General features: G+C 41.9%; 3 protein-coding genes across 7 annotated transcripts; 1 reads left to right on the forward strand and 2 right to left on the reverse strand.

Moving 5' to 3' along the window:
• Positions 1-829: 829 nt before the first annotated feature.
• Positions 830-1,423, reverse strand: RB195_004016 (uncharacterized protein; the record flags this gene model as incomplete). Its single annotated transcript, XM_064177614.1, has 1 exon — positions 830-1,423. The coding sequence occupies one exon, from the start codon at positions 1,421-1,423 to the stop codon at positions 830-832; it is 594 nt and encodes a 197-aa protein (XP_064032954.1).
• A 1,640-nt stretch (positions 1,424-3,063) lies between these two features.
• Positions 3,064-8,039, forward strand: RB195_004017 (uncharacterized protein; the record flags this gene model as incomplete). The annotated part of the gene is made up of 8 exons (XM_013434946.2): positions 3,064-3,213; positions 3,274-3,382; positions 3,439-3,539; positions 3,607-3,681; positions 3,737-3,883; positions 3,945-4,064; positions 4,740-4,833; positions 7,885-8,039. 8 exons carry the CDS (start codon positions 3,064-3,066, stop codon positions 8,037-8,039), a joined length of 951 nt encoding a protein of 316 aa, XP_013290400.2.
• Positions 8,040-9,992: 1,953 nt separating this feature from the next.
• Positions 9,993-27,164, reverse strand: RB195_004018 (uncharacterized protein; the record flags this gene model as incomplete). Of its 5 annotated transcripts, none has more annotated exons than XM_064177652.1 (21): positions 9,993-10,106; positions 10,161-10,310; positions 11,934-12,050; positions 12,117-12,235; positions 12,295-12,367; positions 13,341-13,442; positions 13,502-13,618; positions 13,782-13,938; positions 15,819-15,891; positions 15,949-16,054; positions 16,238-16,317; positions 17,122-17,456; positions 17,654-17,754; positions 17,815-17,911; positions 21,292-21,412; positions 22,145-22,255; positions 24,064-24,188; positions 24,262-24,339; positions 24,393-24,409; positions 26,358-26,436; positions 26,944-27,164. In XM_064177652.1, 21 exons carry the CDS (start codon positions 27,162-27,164, stop codon positions 9,993-9,995), a joined length of 2,493 nt encoding a protein of 830 aa, XP_064032955.1. The 5 variants fall into 5 exon arrangements, with proteins under 5 accessions (XP_064032955.1, XP_064032956.1, XP_064032957.1 ...); XM_064177653.1 differs by having other exon boundaries at positions 13,341-13,427; positions 15,946-16,054; XM_064177651.1 differs by having other exon boundaries at positions 15,946-16,054.
• Positions 27,165-27,180: the final 16 nt, after the last annotated feature.

Here is a 27,180-nt window from a genome sequence, read left to right on the forward strand (position 1 = left end):
CTTAGCCTAATTTTAATTTTTAAAAAGGCCAAAATCATCTCAAATTGTATTTTTTCTCCCCGATTTGAGCTGAATTGTCAAAAGTGGACAATATTCTTTAAGGTAAGCCTCAAACCCCGGATCCAGAGCCATCAGGATGGTCCTGAGACGAAAAAAATATTTATGGAGGCTTAGCCTAATTTTAATTTTTAAAAAGGCCAAAATCTTCTCAAATTGTATTTTTTCTCCCCGATTTGAGCTGAATTGTCAGAAGTGGATAATATTCTTTAAGATAAGCCTCAAACCCCGGATCCAGAGCCATCTGGGTGGTCCTGAGGCGAAATAAATCTTTGTTGAGGCTTGGACCAATTTTAATTTTTAAAAAAGCCAAAATCTTCTCAAATTGTATTTTTTCTCCCCGATTTGAGTTGAATTTATTTCGCCTCAGGACCATCCAGGTGGTTCTGGAGCCGGGTTTTGAGGGTTATCTTAAAGAAGTGTGTCCACTTTTTACAATTTTACCCAAACCGGAGAGAAAAAATACAATTTGAGGAGTTTCTAGCTTTTTTAAAAATTAATCCTGAGCTAGGCTTCAACAAAGATTTATTTCGCCTCAGGACCATCCTGATGGTTCTGGAGCCGGGGTTTGAAAGTTATCTTAAGGAAATGTGTCCATTTTTCACAATTTTACCCAAACCGAAGAGAAAAAGTATTAGGTTGAGGAATAAGTTCTTTCCGTTTTTTCTTTATTGAAAAATCCTGATATTGTACAACAATTATAACAAGCAATTAATCAACTATGTATTCTCCGTCATTGTTTACGACCTGCTCCCACCTCTCGACCAACTTGTTAATACCGTTTTGCCAAAAACCGCTGGGCCTGGACTCGAAGAAGTTGTTGAGCCAATTTTCGAGGTCCTCGTTGTTGTCGAAGGTAACACCTCGCATTTGGTTCGACAGCGAGCGGAAAAGGTGATAATCTGTTGGCGCAAGGTCCGGAGAGTACGGTGGGTGCTGAAGGACTTCCCAATCGAGCTCTTGGAGGGCGGCTTTGACGATGTTTGCTGTGTGAGGCCGTGCGTTGTCGTGAAGCAGGATGTTTTTCGGCAAATCCCATCGAGTGAAGATGGTTCAAAATTGTCTTTTGGTCGCAGTACATCTTCTCGGCCAATTCCCGACTTGATCGACGGCCGTCTTCCTTCAAAAGCGCTTTGAGACTATCCTCGTCGAAGTCAGAAGGTCGACCAGAGCGGAGAGAGTCGTCCAGGTCGAAATTGCCATTTTTGAATTTGGCAAACCAATTTCGAGCAGTCCTCGCAGTTATAGCATCCTCTCCATACACGGCGCAAATATCCCGAGCAGCTTCGGTGGCTTTTTGACCTCGGCGAAAGGCGAAGTAAAGAAGGTGTCGAAAATGTTGTTTTTTACCGCCTGGAATGTCCATTTCAGAGGCCTGAAATTAAGGCAACATTTAGTTATCGAAAAAATGGTTACAACAGGTTTGTAGAGCAGAAAAACCTCTTTAAAATGGTATATTACGATTGGCCTTACGACAAAAGAATCGCTGTAAACAAACGATCGATTAAAACGGCAAGAACTTATTCCTCAACCTAATACAATCTGTTTAGATTTTGGCTCTCCTAAAATAAGCCTAAGCTAAGAATAAGCAAAGCCTAAGGTGGCCTGTGGACCATACGGATGGATCTGGAAGAGCGGTTTGAGTGTTTTGTGATGAATTGGGCACAATTTTAACAATTTTTCCGAAACCGGGCAGAAAATACGTTATCTGTAGTGGTGCATGCTCGTCTATTGCAAAATAAGCTTATGCAAGCCTATGCTGGCTGGCAGTCCTCACAGATCGCTGTGGATGTGGGGTTCGAGGGTTTTCTGAAGGGGAATAGCAGAACCCACTATTTAACATTTCCACGCAAACCGGGCAGAAACACGCATTCTAGAGACCGGCTCTGCTTAGGCTGAATGAACCTATGCTTAGGCTTTATAAGCCTAAGCTGACTGGTTGCCCATCCAGATGGCTGTGGGTTTGGGGTTTGAGGGTTTTGTGGAGGGAACTTGCAGGGATTTAACAATTTTACTCACACAATTTTACACACACAAAATTAGCAACCAATGATTTGTTGCGTCATGAGCGTTCAAATACGACTGAAAGTCTTGAAATTCGTTTCCAGAACAGCTGCGAAACAGCTAGCTACTGCAGGCAGACATTTGAATTTCGCGGTGCGTTAGCATTGGTCCAAAGATTGTCTCTCTTTACACGAACAGGCTTCTCTTTACTACTAAACCATTATTAAAGATTTGGCCCCTAGTTTCACGTCGTTTTTCTCCTGTTTCTTTTCTCATCATATGTGAAATGCTTGGAGTTACTCCAGTTGTTTTGATTTTGTTTCAGCAGGAACCCAGCGCTTAGTGCTTAGGATCACACGCTAAACGTCTTTGTTGCACCCTTTCTTCGCCCTACATCTTTTTCGAAGTTTATATCCAAGTGTTGGGAAACATTAGAAACTGCTCTGATACTTTCGGAAAGGAACAGTGATGTTGGTTCCTTGTGTGATCAACAGGATGACTTGTGACGGCACAAATTCGTATAGTCTGGTCAAAACGAACCTGAAGCTCGTTGCATTTGCGTAAGCGTGAAGCGAAGCTAGCGGCTGAGATCGAAATGGGATCCTAGCTGGCATCACTCATTGGTGCGGTGGTCCCACATCGATTCCAGCCGCTATCTTCGCTGCTCCGCTTCGCACGCTTACGCAATGCATAGAACTTCATGTTGTTTTGATACAGTTGTACGAAATTGTAGCACAAGAGAGGTCGTTTCGATGTCACTGCGTTCGATGTGCAGCACGAAAAGTCAATTGTATTCAAGCTTTGCTTAGAGACTGATAATTTCAAAGGAACTTGGTCAAAGTCTTAAGAAGTCAGTGATGATGTTTGAAGCGGTGTAATCCACAGTTATAAGGTTGTTAGGGCGATTATCAACGTTAGAAGTTTTGGACCGATCTTGTGATTGCTGCTTCGGCTGCTATCAAGTAATGATGTGAAACAACTTCCTTCCTCTGTTTCCAGGTGATGCACATCCATGCAAGATGGTTGGATGCATTGTTTGTGCTTAACAGTGATGGAACGCAAACGTTGGAAGCAATACCTAACGCTGCTCGGGATTCCTTGAGGGCACTTCTACTACTAGCACTTTTTGCACTCACTTTTACCTCTTCCATGGCATGTGAACGCACAGTTACCATTATGCATCATACCATGTGCTAATGTGCTCATCTTCAGTTAGCAACTGTGTTACGTGGAGAATGGGCTCGAACGAACGTATCGTCCCTAATTTCTTGTGTTGGCGGTGGAGTGTTTCTTGTTACTTGCTTGTTGGATTTGTTACCTGGTTAGCCACTCAAATAATCCGTATGCTAGATGGTTGCTCTACACAGAAAGATTTAGAGGCGTTGGAGTCGTATGAAAAAGTAGGAGTTAGATCGAAGTTTCCAGTTGTTGAAGCAGCTGTCGCAGGTGGCCTGCTGATGGTTCTAACGATAGAACAAGTATGCCTCACTCTTTCTTTAAATGCTTTGAATTTTTGGAAGAAACTTCTGTCAAATCAGTTTTCAGGTTGTTATAATTATGCAAGAGAGGGGATGGCTCATTTCCGGTCGCGTTCATGAACATAATGAAGAAGAAAGAAATGTGAATTTCTTGAGTGGTATTTTTCACTGTCTAAGTCTCATGTAACATGTTGTAGCCGCTTTCCCTTTCCTCTCCCCCTGTGGCGGATGAAAGCAGTAACCATGTGATCGGCGTTTCTCTCCTCGTGTTAGCCCTGTCTTTGCATGCCCTTTTTGAGGGGCTCTCGTTGGCAGTTATAAACGACTCCTCGAAGCTGCTGGAGGTAAGCGAATACCCATAAACCATCAGAACATTTCAGAACTGTCGAAGCAACTAAAATTTAGGTTTTTGCTGCGTTAATTCTTCACAAATGTATCATTGGCTTTAGCCTGGGCGTTCGGCTTGTTCAAAGTGGTTTGCGAACACCATGTGTTGCACTTTGTTCATGCTTGTTTAGTATTCAGGTATGTTTTTTTTTCGTTGCGAATTTTTGCTATTTTCTTTCAAGTTTTTCTCGATAGCCTTCTGAAAAGAGCCTTACATTATTTTAAAGTACATTGTGAACTGAAGGCATTGGCTTCCGTTTAAAACAGTATGCATAGTTTCAAGTTCCAACGGAATAATTATTGTTTCAGCCGCGACAATAGTTGGATCTACGCCTTACAAATGTAGAATAGTGAATCCTTGCTAATCAGATAGAAATTCAGCCGGAAGGACTAGATAGACCAATATGATGAACTTTTATAAGAATCTTATTAAAATTTGAGGTGCGGATACGCGCTGGTGACTGTTTGAAAGGTATACCTTAGCAGTAGGGTACGTAGGAAAATGGAATTACCACAAGCTTCCTTTCGCATTTTGTCACTCTGTTCAGCTGACCTCTGAGGTATTGATAATTTGGATAAAAATTCAGTCAAATTGTGTGATTTGGACGAAATAGAGAACAGATTACTGGAAATGGTCGAACCCACTTTAACTTTTAACGTTTAGAATATTTGAAATTTGAGTCTTGCTTCCATGTTGAAATCGTCTATGTGGTTTTTTTTTTGTTGAACATCTAGCTTCTTTCTGCCATTCACTTCTTTCCTTTGTGAATGTGCTGACAATCGGTGCTTCTTTTTGAATCAATTGATGTTAAGATATTGATTGGTGGCCTCGGTGGCATTGAAATCATGTCTGTGCTCTCTGGTGGTGATCGAACAACGGCTGCAATGGCTTCGTCAGTTCTGCAAGGTTAGCAAGTTTTTTTCTCTAGTTCTTTCTTTCATTCCTGTGTTTCCCTCTATTAAATCTAGAAGGTTTTTTTTTCTTGAAAAAGAACTTTGGCTAACCCGAAGCAATGTCGCCTAATCCCTTACTCCCGTTACTCAAAGAATTGATCATCACTGCAGAGAACGCTCCACGCCTTCCTCCTATCTCTTTGCTGAGCCATGCTTGTTTTAGCGCTGTAAAATATACTGTGGTGCTGAGGTAGTTGGGTGGGGCCACTCTGACGTGACAGGATCGAACTGTGCTCCCGTGCTCGTATCGTAATAGCGGAGGCGCAGAAACCGTTCGTAACTGTCAAATGTCTTCTTCGTTTGACGATTTGAGAACTCATAAATCGACACGTCATCACTGGAAGTGAATAGCTGAGTCAAACGGAGCCCTGAAACAAAAGCTTTGATCTTAGAGAACCCATGACGTATTTTCGATTTCTGTTCGAAAGCCCTAAAGAAGGCCATTGGATGGGGAATTGTAGATGGAATCCCGGCGGATTCTCCGCGAATGCCTCCGAGATATTACGTCTCCGGTGGGAAGTCGGGAGATACGCGAACATACTTTGACAAACCCGCGCACCAGTCGTTCATGGAGACGTAGACAACTGTCGCAGACAACTCTTGTCTCAGTTATAAGAAAATATATAGAGAAGAATGGTGAGATACATAGATACACAAGATCCCTCTGAATAAATTAAGCTACAAAAAGCTCGAGACTTACAGGATAACAATTATTCCAGTTACTTTTGGAAGCTGGAATGTTCCATGTTCAACAAGAATAAGAACAAAATTTTCATATACGTAATTTGGCGCTATTAGAGGCATCTTTGTCTTATATTTCAGGTGAGGATTTCTCTTGCTTTTGGTATTACAAATTTGAGATCACCTCACATCTCAAAATTGCCGGTGATGCACCGTATGATTAGTGATAGGTAACCAGAATCAGCTATTTAGGTAGCAACGAAAACGAATCTGAGTATTGCTCATGTTCGACTGTCTCTGAATCTCGGCATGTTGAAACGTAGTTTTTAATTAGGGATTTTCTTGAGCTGTAGCCAAGATTGTTATTGATCGTTTTTATTAAACAACAGCTAACGTTTCGGCGTTATCGCCCTCGTCAGGGCCTGGAAAATTCAAAGCCATTAGTGATTTATCCTCTCAAGCGCCTTATCACCCTACAGAAAGCATCCAAACGGTAGACAAACTCAAACAGCAACACATTGGCAGGTGCTTACCTCATTAGCTAGACTTGATAACGCAACAGACCACCACGTACCACAACTATGAGTCACAAGTCCATGCAATCACCCTTTCTGCCATACGGACAAACCACGCAGCTGGGAGTTGTGCAGAGTTGATCATACGCACGATTACGTATCAGCTCACCCTTCAGGTTCGCTGGAGGTATTTCCACAACCCTCACGTCATTCCCTAGACCCGCTTTTCGTAGACAGCTTCGTACCGATCTGCTCATATCATCAGATATATAAGGTAAATGGAAAGAGATCTTTTCTAGGCCATCCACTACGTTAGATCTTCGAGAGGGATGTCGTGCTTGCCGGGTAGCACCATCTCCAGTTGGGTACCCATTGGATATTGCCACTTTATGTGCCAGATTTACAGACTATTTTTTTTCCTGGCTACTCGATGAGACTCTTGCCGCCGTCCTGTACATGTTACCTATAACAGATTTTTTTTCATTTTGCTGCGATGTGCTGAAAGATAGTGGATTAAGATGTTTTTGCTACTGGGTTTCCGGTACAACTTAGTCTCCCATATCCCATTTCGCAAGTAAATGTGCACATTCAAGAAAGCCAACCAGTTGTCTGTCGGTCTCTCCCTTGTGAATTTAATGTGCGGACACAGCTAATTGAGAAGATTGAAGCTCGTGTCTAGTTCTGCTTGTGTTGAGCAGACGACGCAACAATCATCTATGTAACGATAATACAGCAGTGGTTTGCGGTCTGTTATAGGCTTTTCGATCTTGGCCATGAAAACAATGGCGAGAGCGGGTGCCAGCCTTTGCCCCATAGCTAGGCCTCTAAGTTGTCGATAGTACTGTCCCGATCATAGGAAAATCGAGCAATTCAGGCATTCATTTATCAGTGTCATGATCTGCCTAATGCTCAATCCATACATGTTCAATGAAGCCTGGCGCTGCGTGAGCAGTTCGTGAACAGTCCGCATCGCTACATCGTTTGAAACGTTTGCATAGAGTGACGTAACATCAAAGGTCTCTATACACATTCACGCTCAAATCAGGTACTGCAGAGATGTTTTAGGAAGGAAGAAGACGAATCTCTTTAGGATACACACCATCACTAATTGTTCTGGCGAGACATGATTGGGGCGTGTTAGAAAATCCGCCGGGACCCTTTCTGCACTCACTTCGTTGCGTTTGCCGTTATGAAGGCTGTTCGCGTTCACCCCCTTCCCTTTACGGGGATTTCTACAGTTGTGGCAAGGTCGTTCCTTCCACCGTGCCCCATCGCGCCATTTGTCAAATTCTTACTTGAACTTCGATTCCGATCGATTCGAGTGGTAACATCAGGGCAAGTAATAATCCGAGTGAAATCGGGAAGAATCAGCAAGTTGGCAGCAATCATCATGCAAATGAAACGGTTTACCCACCCAACTGCATTAGCATACGTAGTGCCTTGTACTCCCTTTAAAACGTCATGCGAGTTTTGGGGCGTACTCAGTCTCGATATTCCGTCAATGTCAGTTCTTAAGGAATGATTGAGATTCGCGAACCGTTTTAACTGTTCAGATTTGGGAGACAGACTATCTTTCTCTGTACGTAGGAAGGCCGGCGACTTATTGCATTATATTATAGTAGAATACTCACTCCAGCCCAACGTCCTGCTATATGTGTACAATCCTCGGGATGAGATAGGCTCTGAGTTGCAAAATTTGTGAGAAAAATCTCGCGAAAGGAATCTTCTGCAAATGTTACTTCTCAGTTATATGTTCATGTTTGAATTATTGCACTGCTTAAGTTGATATCAGGTTACTTTTCTTTTAGGCATAGCTTGTGGTACATTTTTATACATAACAACTTTTGAAATTCTACCGTACGAACTGGAAAGGACTGGTAGCCGAATTGCAAAACTCGCATGTTTGTTCCTTGGTGTTTTGATTATGCTTGCTTTCTTAATTTTTTTACCAGATGCGGACTGATCTTTAAATTGATGATTTTGGCCTTACCACCATTAATTTTATTGAAACATGCTTTCTGTACACCAGATAGAGCGCTGAATCGCTTATTGTCCTTATTCATATTCTACGTCGCTTTTTCTTGTACTCCTACGTGGTGCTCCTATTCCGTCTCCTCCTCTTTGCATTCCTTCGGTGATCGATTGTTTCAACTATTTCCTTTTCTTATATTTTTCCTCACTCGTACACAGGTTTTACATTCTCAAGCAATCTAAGTTCGTCTCTGAAGAATCTGACCAAGTTATTTGTGTAATGCGACTGTTTTCAGCGGGTTAGCTGCCTATTCCATCACTCCGCTATATATAGTCAGTGTAAAATACGTTCAATCAGGCGACTGCAGTGCGCCTTTGATTGAAGCAGGAATGAGAAAGAAACTAGTGTGTATCAAGAAGAGAAAGAGTTTGCATCGCGTAGACGGGTCCAAACTTAACCAACCGAACACATCCGTTGTCAAATACTTTGACTCGAATTATCAGATACCACCCTTATAAGACCGTTATTTTCACCCATATAAGATTAATTAGTAAATTAGATATTTGAATATTTTTATGCAATAGTTCAGAGCTACTCCGTAGAAATATTCAAGGCCTTTGATTAACACCACCAAATGCGATCGACAGCGGACGCAAGAAAGGGAAATAGGCTAAATAACCCTGACCCTGACAAAGCATACTGATCAGCTCGGATACACAAGAATCTTTCCTTGTCGTCGCCCAAAGCTTCTCTTCTGAATATGTTTCCAGAGGAACTTGATTTTTGTTCCCAAATCTAATCAGAGCATATAGACACGAATAAATAACAAGCAATAATGTAATTGCTCCAATGAAGCAGATTTTGTTGCATCATTCCAATCGCTGGTTGGATGTGACAAAATTTAATCGAGTTTTATTATCACGGGTCTTGAAATAATACCTGTTCTCTAGATTTGTTGTGATTCTCTTTTGCTCTTCCCGTTGATTGTGCATATGATTTTTTCCTCTCGATAAAAATTGTTGTATGTCCTCTATGTCGAGTTAGGTCTTTTGCAATTATCCTACAACTATGAAATGTGACGGTTTATGGGGAATCCAGGGGTGCTGTGATCCCTTGGGCCAAAGAAAACGGTGACGACATTGACTGGACCTTCCAGCAAGATTGTGCACCACCCAATGGCGCAAAGAAGATACTGGAGTGGTGTGAGACCAATTTTCCGGGTTTTGGACGGATAAAGGATGCCTGGCCGTAGAGCTTGCCCGGTCTCAATCCTTTGGATTTTACTATCTGATTTTGGAGCAAAAATTCTGCTCTTCTAAGCACAAGTCACTGGATTCGCTGGAAAGAGTCCTGGGCATGTGAAAACACCGCGCACATCCTCGCGAATTTCCGAAAGGGTATTGTTGTATTGGAACTAAAGGCGGTCATACTGAATGTGATGCGTGAGATCTCTTGCAGAATTTTGGAACTATTGAACAAAGCAATATTTCTTATTTGGATTCATCGATGCTAAGTTAGTGGTAGCTTTTTGCATCACATTTCTTGTGGACCACCTTATATATATTTATTTATTTATTTTTATTTATATATATTTTTATCTATTTATTTATTTATTTAACCCATACATTTCTGGTATTATGTTATGTTTTTGAATTGATTAAAGATGTCAGGTTGTGCTGAAATATTGTGTTTGACAAATGTAGTGGACTAATTTCATAAAGCTCCTTTAAAAACAGAAGGATAAACAAAGATAGTAGAAGATTGAATATTGCAATCATAGCGTAAATATAACTTATAAAAGCATCCGTTCGCAGCTAGCACATGCGCACAAAAACTGTAAACAGAAAAAAAAAACTAGATTCACAACCATTCTGGACCGTGTGTAATAATTGATCCGCGTAACTGCTTCGCAGCGAATTTTGTTGTTGGTCTGTACGAAACCAATCATGAATTCACAAACTTCCGTTCTTCGCCACGAAGGAGAAGCTGCTCGTTTTCTAACTTGACTTTTTTCTCATCTCTCATTGCCACACGCACCCAATCGTTGGCGAAGCAATGCTGAACGACAATAATGGAAGGAAAAAAAATACTATCCGGAATATTTACACTTACTTTGCAAGATTTTGTTGGTAACCTGCTGAAGACGACCGTGCGTTTATGGCAGGAGTTACATTTGAAGAATCGTTTTTCCGCTGTTGTAAATGTGACACAGTGACCTTCATTCCTACATAACTCACTTTGTTTCTGCGCAGTGTAGTCACACTGAAGAAAAGACATATTGCGTAGAATTAATAACAAGGCGGACCTTTGTCAAAATATGCACGCATTGTATCGAGTAGGTCGTATATGTTTCTGCCACAGAAACATTACCCCGACTTTCTTGGTCTCTACACAGCGACAATGCCAAATTACACATTATAAACTACAAACCCTTATAAACTTTTCTCTGACTAACCTCTCAAATCATTCCAGTGCTTCGAATTATTCTCAAGTAAAATGGATTTTATTTAAATTATTTAGTCTCCTCACTAGTTGAAAAAAAGAAATACAAGTTGTTATCAATTTTGTAATAGGCAGAAGTCGAACGATTCTTACTTTCATTAACTTCATCTTGCCAGTAAAATGTTATCGTTTATGAGAATGTGTATGAATAAAAGCGGGTTTGATGCAGTCCGCCAGAAGTCCGTTGTACCCACACGATCGATCAAAACCACCATAGTGCAAACCAAACCTTTCATCCCTCCGGGGTCGACAAATTGGTACCAGACTTGTCTGGAAGTATAAAAAAAACACTGACTTGATCATCGACTGGCCCCCGTAAGTCACTGTATAGGCCAACACGCGTTCCAAAACCTCAACGATTACGAATCGCAGTAAAACGCTTTGGTCCATCCCAGGTGGACTGATACGTCAGTGACTTTATCTTTGTCCTTTTATATGAATAAATCTTACTTCTTGTTGGTTAATTCTGTTTGAGGGAAAAATACATTGCTCCGAAGATGTTTACCGCTCCTCGAGTGTAGGACAAATGTAGGAACCAATTAATTGTCTTTGTTTTGATTGGGCTGGGTATCCTTAGACGATAAGACTTTAAGGTGCTTTAATATGCCCAGTTGTACACTTCTACAACTTCGACAAATTTCGTGACATTTCCATCCGTTTCTTCTTCTTCTTCTTCTGTATTTGAAGATGAAGTTTCGGAAAATACAAAGAGATTTTACAGACAGAAAATAAAAACAGTACGATAAGTACCAACAAGACAAGACTTTTTCCCAGAGATTTATCCATCTTCGTTTCACAGTGAGATAGGCGTGTCTGCTTCGAAATGCGCAGATTTGTTATTTGATAGTCTCTTAGGCCTGGGAAGTTCGACTTTTGAGTTTTCCGACTTCATCACAAATCGAATGGTTAGCTATGAAAAAATCACTGTTGGTTCTTCTTACCGTTTTGTGAAAACAAGTCAGTAGTTCCCTGAACCACATAGACTGACAACTACCTGTGGTAAAACGTGACAATGCAGAGAACCACTGTCTTTATCGGACAGTATGGCGACAGATGAGAGCAACCTAATCTAGGGCTGTTCACGACGTCTTGATTCTGAGCCAAAATAACATGGACAATATTCGCCATTGAGACAGCCTCAGAATTCACACTCACAAGGCGAGAATAGACGCAGATGCCCTCAGAAGCCCACCTACACGTACTGCAAGCTGCGAGTTTCATCAAATTCCACGTTATTGTTCTCCTACACTCTCTGCGCCCAGAATCCATGAGCATCACCAACCGCTACTCGCCAAAATGGACAACTGATAAATCCTATTTGAACGTATTTTATAAAAAGTTGGCGAGAGTGAAATTAAATACCAGATCATGAAAAAAAACTACCTTTTTGCAGCTCACTACTTTCACATCCTTAACTGACATGCATTCAGTAATAAACGTTTCGACCTTTTCTTGCTGTTCCAGCACATCTAAGTGTTTCTGTGCAGCAACTCCGTGAGCCTAGACGCGCAAAATTTATGTTCTCAATTGACTCGAATATAAGATCGTCGAATTGAAAAAGAAAACCTTGCCAACTTCGGAGTCTTGCATACTCCTTCTCCGTAACAATGTCTCTAGATTCGCATCATCGTCGGGGAAATATAGATTGAATCGCTTCGGCGCCGTCACGTAAGTTTCTTGCTCGTCTAAGGAAAAATTAATTTCCAATTGCCAATTTTATCTACGTTCACTAACTGGAGATTACCGTAGTGGCGCTTCACTGGCTTCTTTTTGAAGGACCCCAGCTTCTCTTGGTTCAAGATAACAGCAGCCCGCATCTGAGCATGAAACTGCACTAACTCAGTATCTGTGAATTACAAGTGCTAGGATCATTTTTTTTTTTGCGGAGGTTATGATCACTTTAAATGAAATGATCACTTTAAATGAAATCCTATTGCCTACAACTGAGGAAAAAAAGAGACTAATACGTAGCAACTGCCTGCTTCACTTCGTGGTCTACAAGCGTTTTACTTCCCTTCTCACTACCCCAAATCTGCAGTCAGAAATATCTTCAGGAGCTAAAACCTAGCCTTCCGCTTAAGACGATCCTTTCTATAATTAGAATGAAACCGCCTTAAGTGACGAGCCACATAAAGTCAACTTTGTTATTCGTGAACGTGTAAAGAGTTGCTTTAATTTCACTTCTAATCCATTTTATATGAAGATCAATGGGTCAATCCTGTCATAAAGTATGCTTCCTGAATTGCTTTGGATGAATTGCTCAGCCTCCTTTTCTCACGTTTCCGTTGTTATAGTCGCAAACTTTTTACTATATAACCCTATCTATTTGCAGATAGAACTCGACATTGAAAATCAACAAAAAGTGAAAATGGAAAATGGAAACTGAGAGCTAAGTATTCCGAGAACAATCTTGAGAAAGTCATTCTGACGGCGTTTCTTACTAACAGAACTGTATATCTGCGCACTAACAATTTAGCGGCAGATTTTTTGTTTTTCTCAAAGACTGCACAAACGACTTTTTTTTTTTACAAATGTGCAGTATTGGCATTCTGTGTGTGTTTGGAATCAAACTATTAGGAGCAGATATTTGGAAATCCAGACTAGCCAATCAACCAGGTTTGCTTGCAAGATGATTTCACGCATGTCATTATTAACTATTTATTTCCAACTCTCTGAGTTTCTCGTCGACATGGATTCACTTGATCCACAAAACACCGATTTCCAGGGTTTTCCCTGATAGTAAATGTTTTTAGAAATTAAAAGATTACGTCACTATGCGGCAACACTTACCCTAGCTGTTTCGACCTTTTGGGCAGCCAAGCTAACTACCTCTCCTTTTCGAAGACCATAACCGAGTTGTGGCACATGTGGCGTAGACTGAACATTCACTACCTAAGGAGATCTTGGTAGACAAATAATAAAGATCATAAGATGTCCCTGTCCTATCTAACCTCTTGTTTTCTGATGAAATCCGCCATTGAGAAGCGATCGTGAGGAGCTCTCTGCACAACATGCTTCGCTCTTGATTCCACAGCAGCTATTATGTTACGAGCAGCCAGCGAATGGGCCTATAATAAAGAACTTGTATTTCACAATGGAATGGATGGAGTAAAAAAATCATTAGATAGTACAGTGCACAGTTTCTTCTCCACAACTGAATTACACTGGTTTCGTTAACCCATTGTTTCTAGATTTGCATAAACGTCTTCCTAATTAAAACATCATACATACCTGTGCATTAATTATTCCGTCCAATAGTACCCTTTCTTCTGATTTTGTGGTCGTTTTCTGCTCCGAAGGAACAACGATGCTGCTCGTTTTTGGATGCATCAAGCTCTGCAACTTTGTTCCGAAGTTCTGCGGTGACAACACTTTGTATTTTGCATTTCTGAAATCACTAACCAATAATGAACTAATCAGGGGTCAAGCCAAGGATGGTTGCGAGGCCACCGAGCGTGTCCCCGTATAGAAAATACGAGAACTCATAATACGAGATCAAAGGCGACGTTGCGCCTTCATGAAACGCACGTCCATCCATTGAAGGCAGCATACTACGAATCTGTCGATATAAGGGAATTCGGGGAAAGCATAGAGATGAGGTTGTAGATTGCGGGATCCGGGTCATTCCTCTCATCTTTCCCTAGTCGTCGTTGCTACTGAAATCGTCGTCAAAACGACGTAGAATACGCCGTTTTGACGACGATTTCAGTAGCAACGTGCCACCCTTTTGCACGTGGCGCGTTCACGAGCTAGCGCTCGAAGGTTAATGAGGTCTCCTCGGAGACTATTCAGGTAATTTTAATTAATAGACTGCCGAGGGCACCGAGGAGTATACAATTTTCCCGCAGTACGGCAGATCGGTGTTATGCTGTCTCTAGAGGACAGAAATACTCTTTTTACGGTGCCATATTTGGTTCGTGCTTTCAGTGTGCAAAGAACACCCATAGTTGCGCATATAGACTGTTCGGACGTATATAGATTGTGTGCTGCTAGTTTGTTTGGCCAAAAGCTTGCAACCAAGTGATTACGAGATGCAGTGGATACGTTTTGGAGCGTCTTTCGACAAATGAGCTCGAACTTTGTTCACTTCGCGAGGAATCGGTGAACAAACCAATTCACAGGTTACGTTCATTAAAAACCAGTCGTGAGCTCACCTCCTCTCTATGTTACTGGCGCCAAACCTCAGCTGTGTGCTCTTCACTTACAATGAGTGGTAGTGCTAGTGCTTAGGTCTCGTTAAGCAATCTTGAAAGACTTTTAACAGAATGAATGTGAGAAATTAATTTCAATAGAGTAAAACATAGTTCCGTTTGCTTTTGAACAGTAAATAATTATGAGTTCTAAAACCTCTCACGGACAGAGTATATAAAGACTGTACGTCCAGCTTGAGTGTAGTAACGGTTCAGTAAAGTACAATAAAAGCGTCTTTCATTTTGGAGCTTCCCCAGTGCCGCTCCAAAAGAGGATCAGCGGTTAATAGCTGCTCCATATTCGGCAAAGGTGCAGTTCGCCCCGCAACTGTTTCTCATTGGTCCTGTCGCTTCTGGGAAGTAGATTTATCGCTCGAACAATGAAAGTGCTGTGCTGTTGGAATAATACAAGCTAAGAAGACCAAACATCACATTATTTGACTGATTGAGACGACACGTGATAGTTGTCATCGTCATCGATTCTTTCGAATAACTGACGACCTGCACCGCAACTCCAAGAAAGAGTTGGGAATTGGTGTCTTGATTTACAATTTTTGTCATATATACTCCAAATCAATGTATGAATGAGAGAAAGTCAAAGCCATCATACACAGACTTGCACAAAATATCTAAAAAGAAGATCATACATGATTTTACAAAGCCACTGCTGGGAAGTTAATCTTCCCAGCAGTTGCCCCAGTTAAGAGGTTTGGCTCAAAAAAAAAAACGCCTGAAGAAATTTATATAGGTTTTTAGTTTTCCAAAATGGAACGGACATGGGAAGAGACGGTTTGAATCCATCATGACAACTAGAATCATCCGTAGGAACCTCTAATTCTATGAATTCCTCATACTCTACGCTAAAAAAATGGAAGTCCTCCAGTGGAGAATATCTTCGTGAAATCTACCGCATCCCGATAAAGCGGATGTTCTATTTAATGAATGTCCCTGTTGTCATAAGGTCTCACAAAGGGTCGGACCACTACATCGCTCAAAGAACATTTTTACTCTCATGAAAAGGAGTAGCAGCGGAAAATACCAAGTAAACATAAATTTCGAAAAAGTGTAAATTGCATACCTAACTTTATTCAAAAGACTGGAATTAGCTGACTTCATAATTGGTGAGTGCGAAGCGACACTGTTGAAAACCCCTACAAAAAAAGCATTCTTTCACCAATATTATAATAAAAACAAGCAAACTTTACCACGTTTAGCGGATAACTTTCGCGCTTCTTTCATGACGTGATGTACACAGAAGTCTGATAGTGAGATGTTGACAAATTTACTACACCTCTGTCCATCTAACTTCACTCCCTAAAAAACGAAACATTAAGCAGGCATTGTGCTAGTAGTCGACAATTTGACAGCTACAAGTCGAACAAATCGAGCTTCACGAAAAACTCGCCCAATAAAAGTGCTCAGATTTTTCTGACATGTAAATAAAATATGTTTCCTAAGGAATAAAAACTAGAGGAGAAAAGAAGAAAGCAACCTCACCCTACAAATGCCAAAATCACTCGAAACACCGAGCTCGATTACTTGTGTTCTCTTGAAAGCCTTCAAGGTGACGCCATCTGCTAAACAGTAGAAATTGCAAAAATTAAAACAATGTTCGTGATTTTGCAAAAAGAAACAGCGATAAGAGCGAATTTGTCTTCCTCGACTACGAGTTTCTTACTGTGATAAATTAAAGGAAGATTAATTACGACGGATCATGTGCAAAAAAAAATGACACTGAAACAAAACAGATTTTGGGAGAAACCTGAAACTTATGACCTATTGTAGAGTCAAAACGACATGAAACACGGTGCGTTTGCGTAAGCGGTTGCTCTCGAAGTGGTGCGGGAGAACGTAGCGATTAGGATCGAATAAGGATCCTTGCCACCACCGTTCATTGCTGCAGTTCGTGATGGCCCAATTCGAATCTATCCGTTATGTCCACCGCGCCGCTTCGACCGTAACCGCCTACGCAACTGCAACGTATTTCATGTCTTTTTGACTCGACTGCACATCTTCTTCGAAAGGGTTCACGCTGATCTGCAAAAACAACTGGACTGTTGCTAGTACTATTGGATAGTACGATAAGTCACTCTGTAAGAATAATTCATAAATATGACTAGGAGGCACCATGAATCACCCAGCATCACTTAGTGAAATAGGAGATTTGCTAGCCAGCATTATCACTCAATCACTCCAACTTATCTGGGTGTCCGAAATTCATTTAGCGATTTCTTCGCGCTTAAGAATCTGTTTCAGTGCCAGTAAGGTGAATTAGCGATTGGGCATCAAACGATATTTCTTTTAGATGCGCAGATTCATTTTATTAAAGAGATAATAAGCTAAACCAAACTTCTCACGTTCTTTGTACTAGAATAACCTACCATTTGATTTGACTTTTTTGTCCACAATGTGTTCATCCACTTTGACTTGCGGGTTCATTACTGCAATGCAACCACCAGCTTGGGTTTTCCAGTGCTCTTTGCACGCATCTCCGAACAAAAGTAGGCGCACACACTTGTTTTGACAATCCCTCAGGTCGTGCAGCTCCCACACGACATAATCATTCCCATTGGCACTTTTGCGAGCTTCTCGCCGTACGATTACGCCTACTGTTACAAATCCGTTATCGGGAGTTGCACGACTAAGATCAGAAATCAATATCCTTTTAAGGCCATAGATATACGACTCGAATGTTGCTGACGAGATTTTTGGATTCCTGCAACAACTAGTACGAGCGATGAAATGTGAGGAACGTAAATTCGATACCGAATGTGCTCAACCAGAGTAACACAACGTTCTTCGTTCAACAAACAGCTCTCCTCTCCATCGTGAAGCAATCTAAGCTGCATTGCGCTCAACCGGTTGAATACATCCGGTAGTTATAACATAAGCGTGAAAGGTCCTAGGGATTACCTTATATTGAAATGGAAAAAACTATTGAACATAGATGGACCAAGCGAGTGTTTCCGTCCTATGACTTCCACGACCATTTCCTCACGATTGCTTTTAAGCGGCTGAAAGAACAACTCACTGGTAAAAGCATTGAGGAATTCCAACAAGAACACAAAATATACCTTCACTTTCTGCAGATGAGGATACTCACTCCGCACAATCCTTTCTTCCCTCCTGTTGAGCAGCTTTTGAACAAATATTCCAGCTTCACTCAGATCCCTTTAAAAAATTTAAGCTATTAGGTGTTGACAATGACAACAGCAATATAACGAATTATAGTCGGGTCAAAACGACATGAATCCCGAGTGTAATTGCGGTGCATTTGCATACGCGCTCGAAACGGCGCGGTGGAGGCACCGTTGGAACCGAGTTGGGACCGTCACAAACAGCGACGTCAGCAAGAGTTTCACCACGCTCCTATCCGCTACGTTCCACCGAAGCCGCGTACGCAACCACACCGTGCCTCATGTCGTTTTGACCTAATATACCCCAAAAATATAGTGACGCATCCACTATCAAGTACAGCTGCTTACTTTTGTTTAAATCGGTCGTTGGCCGTTATTATCTTCCTTACCGAGGCCAATTACACCTCTGATGCTAGTAAAACTTCAACGTCATCATTAGATATTGAATTCTGGGATTTCAACAAACTTTCTTGTTGAACGCAATGTACGTTCATTGCTGTTGTTTGTATGTAAGAAAGAAGGTTTTCTATGAACACTTTCGACGCCGGTGCAAGATGAGATGCAAGAGCCAGCATAGAAACAGTCTCAAATTTTTTCTTACAACGTGAAAACAGTTTCCACGGCCACTCAACTACATTGTTTGCTCGGAGCTGCAGAGCTTATCAATTTCTATGCGGATGCTCTGTAAGAGACGAAGAGCAGAAGGAGCGACGTAGAAAGATGAATGATGCTCGTCGTTCGCGGAAAATCCCTTCGCTAAATGTAGGCGGTGTTGGTTTTGTTGTGCATCCATCTGTCGTCCGTCCTGTTGATTCTCACGAGATCTCATCTCATCTCATCTGGCCTCCGCTCTCTGTGCCAAAAATTTATTAGCCTCATCAACTGCTACTCACCAACAGAAGCAGCTGATGAATCCTAATTGGACAAGTTTCATAAGCGCCTGGGGGAAGTGATCTGCAACGAGAAATTTCGTTTTACAAATTCGTTGTCGAAGACTTCAATACAAAACTAGGAAAGGCCTTAGAAGAGGAATACAGGAACGGAAGACTTGGACTAGAAGACCGAAATGAAACCGGCAATCGTTTTTGTAGGGTGACAGGCACGTCGACTGCTGTCATTGCTGCTGACGACTGCGAGCCTGTGCTGAACGTGACTCGAAGCCCCGCACAGCAAAATTGGGAGGGATTTCGAAAATCACCGAGAAATTATCAGGAAAAAAGGACTCCGAGACTTGATCCAAATGCCTCGCACAGTAAGCAGTTAATGGCAATCACTAGATGCGGAAAAGCTTTGCAGGAGGATCCTTCAAAATACAGGCAGAAGAAGATTCTGGAAGCAGCACAAAGAAGAACAGGTCCAAAGAAATACCGTAGGGACCTCCACGAATATAATTTTCCGCCAACAGCTTCGCTAAGCGAAAACGGTATCGGCACCTCTTCTCATCGTGACATGGAAATCATCACAGAGAGGTTCTATTGGAACCTTTTGTGTTCGTCAACTCTTGTGTAAAGCCCGATCATTCCCACTGGTGACGCTCCACCACGGATTCTCCCTTCAGAAGTACGAGTCGCTATCAAGATCATGAAACCGAGCACACCCCCCGCACCTTATTTTATGACTACAGACTTTCTTCGAGCTAGGAACATCCGTGTCACGTAATTCTAGCAGCGCACTAGGCCTTCCTATCTTCAGAAAGGAATCCCAACTCAATGGAAGACCTCGCGAGCCGCTCCTATCCACGAGAAAGGTGACCGGGAAGACCTTCGGAACTACCGTCCGATATGGTTGCTGAGCGTTTTGTACAAAGTATTCACCAATATCATCACCGCATATCACATGTATGGGACGCTGGAGTGCTGACGGTCACAGAGGTTTGGTTGAATACCTCCTACCTCATCTGTTAACCTTCGTCGACTACGAGAGGGTTCTCGACAGCGTAAAAACGAATGGAATACTGTAAGTGCTGGTCGATCAAATTGTGGACGCGGCATATTTAGGAAATTAGCGAATTGCTGCGATCGAAGCACCTCTACGATCCAACTTGTCCACCGTCCCCCTACCATACCCGATGGAAACGGGGTAGGGAATGCTATACCGCCGAAGCGGCTGCTTAAAAATAGATAATGAAATCACTTGCTTGGAAAAATGGTCATGCTTTCTGGCGAAAAATTCTTCTCGAACTTTCGTTTTGCAGACCACATCGTTCTCTTTTCAAGAAGCAACAAAGAAACATAGACGATGCTTAATGAATGAAGAAGGAAGAGAATAGGATTGTGAATCAACAGAATGAAGACACATGAAGAAAGTCTACTGGGAGGACGGGGGAGTACTACTAAAAGACTCCCAAATCGTGGAAACTTCGTCATACGTCTACCTCCCATAAGTACGGAAGGGGATTGAAGGAAGAGCCAAATAGGATGAGAGCAGCGTGGACAGCATTCGCAGCCGTCAGGGAAGCTACGGACCAACTGACGGACCAAGATCTTCGTGCCCATCTGTTCGACTGCACAGTTCTTCCAGCGCTCTGTTACGCAGCGGAGAAGTAGGCAGACACCGCTACCACGTCCAGGAAGCTACTCGCTACCCACAGAGCACTTGAGAGTTGTCTTCTGATGTTTAACCGCGGAAAAGTATCGAAAACAAAGCAAAGACGGGCTGGCAATATTATGAGAGAAATCGACGATAGTTGGACTAGGAGAACATTAGAGTGGGTCCCAAGAGATGCCAAGTCCTCTTGAGAGATGCCGCCAACGAGATGTGATGTGTTTGCTACACGGATGGACCAGCAGAGAGCTCAACTAGATGCGGCTCAAGGGACTTGTCAACATCACTCATGAAACTTGAGAACATTTTAGATGACGATGGCGAGGGAACGAATGGAAAAGATGTTGGAACCCGCTCAGTGGAGACGGGCCATCTAAGTAAGTGAAGACTGCGGCCATTTCATTAGATGTTTGTTCAGTGCGTTATGAATTTAAAGGGTAGGGATAAGGATCAAAATATAAAGTGTCTGACGTTAATCAATAAGCTTGGGGTGCGCCACTGCGCTCACTTCAATTCAGAATCGCTTGAAGTTTACAAACGCGCAACTAGCTTGTACAAAGTCTTGCAGGGGCTAGACGATGAATCAAGTCAGCGTTTTTATCCTCCCAGACAAGTCCAGTACACATTTATGGGCCCCCTGAGGGATCAAAGGCTTTGGTTGACACTACGGCAGACTCGAACTTCCTATCATGCAGCCACAGTGGAACCTCTTATCCGACTGCGCTACTCCGCCCCTTTAAAAGGTAAGTAGAAGAAAGAGGGTACAATTCAGAAAAATTATCTCTCACTTGAAAAGCTAACTCGAAAATAATTTTTTTTCTGAAAATATGTGAAAGTGTTATCACAGGAAAATGAAAGAAAGAGACTTACTCTTTGCTGTCCATCATTTCGTCATACTTTTCATCACCATCGCAAAAAATTTGCTGTTTTGAAGTGCATGGCTGTTCCGTTTCCGGAGAGACATCAAAGTTCAAGTCAATGATCCTCAAACCTTAGCAAAAAATCACATTTAAGAAAACATCAATTTAGCAAAACTAAGGCTACATGCACTCCCCATACATAATGCAAGATACTACTAGTAATGCTCCTCACCATTTTAAACATTTCAGTTGCAAAATTCTAACCCTAGAGTCAATGCAAAGGGCCAAATAAACTTTCCCGAAGAGGAACTTTTGAGTAAAGAAAAAAAATTTAGTTCTTTCTTCTTTTTAACAAGAACGAATAGATGCAAGAAATGTGCTGAAAAGTCCAAATTTTAGTACAATATTTCCCCTCATGCCACAAATTTCATCTAACTTAGCTCTCACTTATGGTGGTAGGAACAATCCCTCAGATCAGCTATATCCCTCCGCATAGTCAGGTCAGAACGTCACGAAGCTCAGTGTAGTTGCGTAAGCGTCCGTGGAGCCGCTTGCAGTGGAGGTCGAGGTGGCGCCATTGTGAACTGCAGCGATGAATGATGATGTAAGAGTCCTCCCTATCCTAATCGCTACGTTCCACTGCATCGCTTCAAGCGCAGCCGCGTACGCAATTTCACAGATCTTCAGGTCGTCTTGACGTACTATGGCACTTGCCAGCTATTGGAATGCTCGAGTTGAAGAAGTACTATGTTTTGCGAGTTCTATGGTACAAAAAAAAAAATACTTTTTCCTTCGATCTCAATTCAGTGAGCGACAAAAAATACTCCCGTATTTTTCAATTCACACATCCATAAAAAACCAACCACTTTTTGGAATCGAAAGTTCGTCTTTCGTCGGAATTTTTGGACTAGAGGCATCTGCAGAAGTACATCCAAGCATTTTCCGTTCATCAAGCTTGACTTGATGTATATTTGCTGAAAAGTGGGTAAGTTAGTATTGTTTAGGAGAAATGCGAAGGGAGTTATCTCATAACATGAGTAGTGCCTGAATTGAAATAATCATACGCAACCGATGGTTTCATACAAAATTAGATAAGCTCTTTCACAATTTTCATTTTGGTATTTGCTGATCACATCGCGAAAGCTAAGGAAGAAACACACGAATGCAGCGACCCCTCCCTAAGCTCATCGCAGGCAATGCCATGAAAATGCTCGTTTCTGCACTGCTGCCACGATTTCGTCGTACGAATCCGAAATTGTGACTCGCAGACCTCTAGAGACGTTTTGAATAAATGCAATTGGTCCAAAAATGAATAGAAAGGAAGACTACAAAGCCAATATATACAGTGAGCAATGAGTTGTTCGTGTATCAGGACCTTTGCGGTCTATGACGAAGCCATATGCTGGTCGCGTCCTAATTATAATTACTAGAGCGATTCCACCACGCGGATGTCTGCTAACATCACGGCAACGCGACGTCTGCGATAAGTACAACGATTTAGGCTCTTTTGGTTCTTACATCCGGGTGTAGTATCATAGAGAACAGTGACTTGATGAGGCATTTGCGAGGATATGTTGCAAATGTTCCGGCTTTCAAGGCTATGACGGAGGCGACAACGCCGAATAGCGTTAGCCGTAATAAAGACTTTTAACAATCTTGGCTCTTGCTTCACATTGATAATCGCATAAAGCAAGGTTACACAGGCGTACCTTTCCACATTTTAGAGCTAGAGATTGAGATTTTCTAGAAGTATTTTTGTTTTAGTTTATGTTGGATTGTTTTATTATTGGATATTGTGTGCCAAGACAGTTTTAGCACTTGCCAGGACGATTGATTGCTGAAGCTATCAATCGTCCTGGCAAGTGCTAAAACTGTCTTGGCACACAATATTCCTGCAGACATATCTTAACGATAGGATGCCGTATGATCGCCACCTTACGATTGTTTCTAGTAACATCGGTTACTTGAAAGATACGAAAGTATATATATATATATATATATATATATATATACTTTCGTATCTTTCAAGTAACCAGTCAAGTGTGTTTCAAGTTCAAGGATATATATATATATATATATATATATATATATATATATCCTTTCGTAATCTCCATTTCAACTCGACGACTAAGTAGAGTGCAACTTGAAGCCAGCTTTTTCCCCGCCCAAAAAATAAGAATCGTAACTATTAGAGAACATAGTTTATAAATATAACTCTTATTTGATCTTCTCTGTAAAAAAAAAGAATTAAATGGCGATGCACACCCTCCTCAAAATCAAACTAGGCCTTGCTCTTATAGGGACCGTCATGAACTTTAATTGCGCTGCTTCTTCGAACTGTGTAAGCCGAAGGGTGGTCTATCTCATATTACATCACATTACCAGGTCACAGATAAAATCGCATTTTGTTGCTCTCTTGACTAATTTATAGGTTTTACCTTTGCATTCATTCTTAGAAGTATAGCGCAGTTCCCCGTGATTTCCCCGAGCAATTTTCATTTACAAATGAGTTTCTCATTTCGGAGTTCCTGTCTTATCATTCTATTTCTTATAAGCTGGTCATCCGAGTAGAAGTATGCGGGCCTTCGTTAGAAAAGATGGGCGGAACATGAGGATGGGCACTGCACCTGGAGAGGCATAGCGGCGATGGCTGCTGCAGACACACGCAGTGGCTGGATCCAATTTGCTTGGATGCCTCCTGAGCGCCGCACTCCTAACGCTACTTACCTTCAAAAGAAACCACTAAATTCGGTTTAAATTGTGCCGCTATATCCCAACTCACAATAGGCTTTGTCCTTATCGAATACCTCGTCGTGATGCAAGAGAACTGACACGTTTACATCCTTGATATTATGAAACGATGAGGACGTAGCTGGCATGGCAAGTGATCCTACCGATTGTAGCGATCTTGACATACAAAAAATACCAAAGCTGTCAGGAAAATATTAAATAGCAAGGACAACAGAAGCCCACTGCAGACCTGTCATTGATGGAATTTCCGTAGGTTGTAACAGAGGGAGGATTGGTAGATAACGGTTTTTCACCAACAATGTCCTTACTGCACATAAACAAAAAATCATCCATATCCACTGCAAGGACAAGAACTCAAACCTGGGATTTTTTTCTTCCTGCAAAAATAGCACATTGGGAATGGTTAACCTCATACACGAAGAGCACCAATCAAAGTTGCAACCTTTTATGAGTAAAACGGAAAACTTCGCCATTACAAAAATAAAACCATAAGGGAAGAAAATTGACCCAGCTTATAGCGGTAGACTGAAAATGCATAGAAATCAAAACCAGAAAATATTATAATGTATGACGTGAATTGTAGTGTAACATGCGCAGTATGCATACCATACAGCATGTTCTACGTCTAGACTAGGAACGCAGAAAGGAGGTGGTCCATCAATCGACGGTCAGTCATTACTGGAAATGCCGTGCATACTTGAACTTCAGATACGACGCATAACGACCAGTAGAATTGCAGTAGGGCGTGAAAACTCAGTCCTACTTAAGAATGGGTGTCGAGACCCTATTTTCATAGTCAAGAGGAGCTCAAATAATGAGATGGTAATGTGTTTTTTTATATCGTAACATGATGATCCCACGGCAAAAAAGAAAGAGCTTTGATCATAAGCGATCAACGCAGGATGTTGCGGAAACACAGACCACGCCCTGAGGAGATAGACACGCTCTGCAGTTGCACAGTGTAATTTGGACATATTTGCTAGTTTGGGCATCCTCGTAAGCTGATGCTTATGAGTTCACAAACAGCTATAGTCATTTACTTCATACTACTTAACTCATAATGTCTTCATGTTCTCTCTTTTTTCCCAAGGAGGTTTACTGGTACTCGCACCTCAACTTACACCCGGCTGCGAGAGACTCCGCCCTTTGGACCAATGCTAACGCGCCGCGAATTTCAAAATGGTAAACCGACTAACTACTTCCTCTGTTGCTTCAGAGGAATAAGCTTGGAGGAAGGTGGAAAATGGGTGCCTTAAGGTGTTCCACGTACTCTTACGTTAAAACGAAGGAGAAGAATATCACAATAAACCTTAATCCAAGAAAGAAAGGAAATATGATCTCCGAATTTCAAACCGAGTAAGGAATGAAGTTGGACTCGTGGCTTTTTGATCCTTACCATGCAGCTAACAACGATCGCTTCAGGTAACCATACATATGATAGTCAGAGCCGTACTCCTACCTACTTCACTTTTGGACCGTTGACGAAAGGACCCCTTCACTTCTGCACGGTTTGCGAAGGGATCCTCATCACTTGAGCTGCAGTCGATGAGCTAGACTTCCTTCACCTGAAAAGAATCCGGCTCCCCCCTATCGTCTAAAACTAAAGTCGGGTGAAAACGACATGAAGCACGGTGCTTTTGCGTTGGCGCTCGAAACGACGCGGTGGAGGCAGCAGTTGGAACCGAGATAGGATCGTTGTAAACTGCAGCGATGAGTGGTGCCAGCAAGGGTTCCGGTACACTCCTAACCGCTACGCTCCATCGCACCGCCTCGAGAGAAGCGTACGCAATTGTACGTGCTTCATGTTGTTTTGACCCTGCTATATGCTTAGTACAGCCACACAAAATATATATTACTAAGCACATGGTTTCTCAAAATTGATTCCGTGATTTCGGCAACTCTCACCATACGTGTTTTCAAATTGCTTTATAACTGTGTAGTTCTTTATGTCTCTATGGTTAGAGAGCATCCAAGGCAGTTGTCCGCGTCTCCATGAACGACTGGAGCGTGTCCTTCTCTAGGCATGTTTGCGTCTCCCTCGACATATCCACCGGACCCGTAATGTCTCAGAGAAATGAAATTTTTCCCTTTGATGTTTCTCTATGTTCATGGATCGTTCGAGATGAAGAAACGGCGAACCGTCCATATTTTGAGAACCTTCAAATTCCATTTCTGCTTCACAATAGACTATTTCATAAACTATTTCTCTCTTTAAACGTTTTTCAGTCTTTTTTCAAAGAGAATAGTGATTGGTGACTCAAATAGTATAGTCAAATCGGCATCAAGCCTGGTGCAGCTGAGTAAGCGACTGCGCTCGAAACAAACCCAATTCGGAGGCAACACCGCCTCGAGCGCAGTGGAGTTAGCAGTTACAGCAGCTCGAAGTCGTTTAACCCGATTAAACCTGCAGATAAGATCATTGTCAAGCATAGGTGTGCATTAGGAGTCACATGTAAGTGGCTTTATTCGTAGCAGTCAGTGAAAGTTTTTTTGAAAACAAAAAAAACGATGCCGCAGGTAGAAAGAACCCATCTTCATCTCGTAACCCAAAGAAATGAATCCCGATTACACGCTACAAGGAAGTACTGTAGCACCACTGGCATGCACAGTGAATAAAAACCAGGGTAATTTAAGTTCTGCTACCATTTTGGTATTAAGTCAAAGTATCATGCCTTATAATAGCGGCTTATTTAGTCAAATGTATGGGTTGGTTACGAAATTCCAGGAAGCAGTGAGAGGGGCCCAACGGCATCAAAGAGTTGCATCTGCGCACCAAACGTTCTAAGCAAGCTTACCAGAAGTGAATAGCTAAGTCATATCATGTATTACTTCCAAAGAAAAAAAAAAGAAAGAAAATGAATTCCATAGCATTCCACGATCAGCGAGCATGTATGCAAGAACTCTTATCCACACATTTTCGATTCGTATTCGCAAGTTCGTGGCGCTAAGGAGGACCACTGGATTGGCATTTATAAGGGCTTTCGCGTTCGCCTGTTTCATGATTTTACGAAGATCTCCACAGTGTCCACGCTCCTTCTGTAGCAATCCACCATCCGGGAAGCCATTCGTCAAAATCCTCTGTGACTTCGGTGCAAGTTTCGGCAAAGTAGTAATGTAGCAAAATAGTGACATTTTACGAAATAAAATA

The sequence above is a fragment of the Necator americanus genome, chromosome I (genome assembly GCF_031761385.1).
Source record: "Necator americanus strain Aroian chromosome I, whole genome shotgun sequence".
Lineage (NCBI taxonomy): Eukaryota > Metazoa > Nematoda > Chromadorea > Rhabditida > Ancylostomatidae > Necator > Necator americanus.